Here is a 3294-nt window from a genome sequence, read left to right on the forward strand (position 1 = left end):
GTAGATCAAATTACCAGTTATTGTGGAAACATAATCCCAATGTTCAATAATGGCAGAAAAGTTAAATTGTGGTCCCTGTAAAACTGAGTTTTATGGACCAAAGGCCATATATGTAGTAGGTACTCAATAAATATTTGATTAACGAATAAGAGAAATAATAGTTTTCAAAATGTTTAATATCCTTAGAAGATGCATACTCTATATGGAAAAAATCAGGGCATTAACTTGCCTATGCAAAATGATCCCAGTTTTGTAAGAGCCTAGAAAATGGCAAGACAAATAACGAGTATTAATATATTGCTGGGAGCCCTAGGGAATGGGAGCTAGAATTGCAGTTGATTGTTTTCTTCCTATCAATTTTCCGAAATTTACACAGTGTTAACATTGTGGAAGGAATTCATTTGCAATAGAGTAAAAGTAAAAGAAGAAGAAAAGGGGGGAAATCCTTAAGAAGTAAAGTCCAGTAATGACCAGTAAGGAAAGATTACACAGCGATTGGGTCAAGATGGCAGACTGAGCACATTTCTCCCTTCCTACCACAAATTCCTGTAAATGACAGGAAAGGCATATTTATGTATAAAGAGTAAATACATAAGGGCACTGGGAAAAAGAAAGAAACACATTCCTGGGAGGTGGAAAGCAGATGGAGCAGGGCCACTGACAGGGTGGAGGTGGAGGTGAGCACAGGAGCCAAAGGGCCCTGAAAGGGAGGGGGGAGAGAGGAGGGGGCAAAAGGGTGGAGGATTGTAGGCCCAGCTGCTCCAGATTTGGGAAGGGGGCGGGATCGGGAAACGAGGAGCACCACCCATGCTCAAAGCACTGGTGGGCTTGAGAGTTGCGGTGGGGCAGGCAGTGTTTGGCAGGAAGGGGAGGCCTCTCTCCTGGCAGGAAGCTGCGCTACGGAAAGAGGGAGGAGACTACTGCATCAGTAGCGGCTGGTGGGAGCCCCATGTGGCAGAGGGGCTGCCACCACCAAGGGGGAGGCGGAGGGCCCGAGAGCAGAGTGCTGAAGACACGGCCGCCATCCTACTCGCCAGCTCCGCCGCCCTCCTAAACACGCTCGTCGCCTAAGGATCCTCCCCTTCCAGCTCTTGCAAACACCCGGCTCCTCCGGAGCCTGCGGATCCTTCTTGGACGCAGGCTCACCGCAAAGGAAGCTGCGAGGTGCCCGATTTGCACACGTGAAGCCCGAGATCCGGGGCGGTGGACGCCAGGCAAGGCAAGGCCATTGGTGGGCGCTGGGATGGAGAAGGGGGATGGGATGGACTCCTGCAGGAGATAAGGGGTGGAGGCGGGCGCCGGGGTGGGAAGGGGGAGTGCAATGGGCAGTAGGAAAGGGGAATAGCGTAAGGAATCAGGCAAGACATTGAAGGTGAGCACGGAGAGGCGAGGGCGCTGGGGGCCAAGAAAGAGAGTGGGGGTGGACGGGGGCGTGTGGGTAGCAGACTGGGGTGCTCAGAGCAGGAGGACAGTGCATGCGGGTCAGGGCGGTGGAGGGACAGGGGTTTTGCAGGGGATTGAGAGTGGGCACCAGTGGCGGGTGACGGAGGCTGGGGTCTCTGAACAAGGAGGTAGCCCGCCCCCTCCTGCAGAGCTCCTAACCCCAGGCAGCACCACTGCCGCTGCCGCCTTCTCCCGCAACCTCAAGGAACCTAGAAGGGAGAGCACTTTCAGGCACACAGCCAGGATTTCCAGCATTGCTGCCAGGCTCATGGGGAAATTTTAGGCGCTGGCGCAGGGTACATGGAGACGACGCTGTCGGGAGAACTTCACCTTATGGCATTTTGAATGTTCCTCTCTTCTCTTCTCTCCTCCTCCTTGCAGACATGAAAACCCCCAACTCGCAGGAGGCCGAAGGGCAACAAACCAGGGCAGTTGCAGGACGGGCCACTGGGTCTGCAAACATGACAAAGAGAAAAGCCTCCCAAAAGAAACAGAGAGGCAGACCTTCATCCCAGCCCCGCAGGAACATCGTGGGCTGCAGGATTTCACACGGATGGAAGGAAGGCGATGAGCCCATCACCCAGTGGAAAGGAACCGTTCTGGATCAGGTGCCTATAAATCCTTCTCTTTATCTGGTGAAATATGATGGAATTGACTGTGTCTATGGACTGGAACTTCACAGAGATGAAAGAGTTTTGTCTCTTAAAATTCTTTCTGACAGGGTGGCATCATCTCAAGTCAGTGATGCAAACCTTGCAAATACCATAATTGGTAAAGCTGTGGAACATATGTTTGAGGGTGAGCATGGTTCTAAGGATGAATGGAGAGGAATGGTCTTGGCCCAAGCACCTATCATGAAAGCCTGGTTTTATATTACCTATGAGAAAGATCCTGTCTTGTACATGTACCAGCTTCTAGATGATTATAAAGAAGGAGACCTCCGTATCATGCCAGAGTCCGGTGAGTCTCCTCCAGCAGAGAGGGAGCCAGGAGGAGTTGTAGATGGCCTGATAGGTAAACATGTGGAATATACCAAAGAAGATGGCTCCAAACGGATCGGCATGGTCATTCACCAAGTGGAAGCCAAACCCTCTGTGTATTTCATCAAGTTTGATGATGATTTCCATATCTATGTCTATGATTTGGTGAAAAAGTCCTAACTGTTAGGGTAAACTTTGCCACATTTGTGAAAACAAATGTGTACTTTGTAGACATGCAAAATAATGTTACTTTTCAGTGTATTGAAAGTTTTAGGGTCCCTGTTAATCCGACATCTTTGCCAGCATAACTGTTGTTTTGTCCTGAAAAATACAAATTTATGTGGCCATGACATGCTGTGTGTAAGGAATTTGTCATGTTGAAATGATTGGGTGTGTTTGGTGGCTAGGGCATGAAAGGAAGGAACAGCTGTAAATTCAGGCTGTGAATAAAGTTCAGCTAGTATCATAATCAGTCATCTAAAAATGGAATAGGACTTAGCTGGTCTGGTCTAGGGAGGGGGGAGGAGAAGGAACTAGAGATGAGCTGTGGGGGAAGGGAGAAGGGGAGGTGGCTGCTTAGCAGGAGGTGGGGAGGGGTCAAAAATGGAGAGGCTCCCTAGCGGGCGGGATGACCTAAGAGGGGGAGGCACACAACTGGTAGGGGGTGAAGAATAACAGAGGGAGAGTGAGATCTTGAGGCTTAGAGGAAAACAGACAGAATAAATTGAGTAGAGAGGGACACAAGGACGTTTAGAAGAGATCCAGAGCAAGGGAGAGAAAGATGAAGTTGGCAGAGATCTGGGGAGAAGCTAAAAGGATACGCAAATGGAGTTCTATGCATGAGTGAGGGGCCAGAAGGGGAGGGACATCG

The 3294-nt window shown here is 49.9% G+C and overlaps 1 protein-coding gene across 2 annotated transcripts; it reads left to right on the forward strand.

Annotated features, from left to right (window-relative positions):
* The first annotated feature begins 766 nt into the window (after positions 1–766).
* On the forward strand, positions 767–2939 carry LOC115850969 (spindlin-2). Of its 2 annotated transcripts, none has more exons than XM_060292407.1 (2): positions 767–1219; positions 1825–2939. In XM_060292407.1, exon 2 carries the CDS (start codon positions 1827–1829, stop codon positions 2601–2603), a length of 777 nt encoding a protein of 258 aa, XP_060148390.1. In that variant the 5' UTR covers positions 767–1219; positions 1825–1826; the 3' UTR covers positions 2604–2939. The 2 variants fall into 2 exon arrangements, with proteins under 2 accessions (XP_060148390.1, XP_060148391.1); XM_060292408.1 differs by lacking the exon at positions 767–1219 and adding an exon at positions 1262–1372.
* The last annotated feature ends 355 nt before the right edge of the window (positions 2940–3294 follow it).

The sequence above is a fragment of the Globicephala melas genome, chromosome X, assembly GCF_963455315.2.
Source record: "Globicephala melas chromosome X, mGloMel1.2, whole genome shotgun sequence".
Lineage (NCBI taxonomy): Eukaryota > Metazoa > Chordata > Mammalia > Artiodactyla > Delphinidae > Globicephala > Globicephala melas.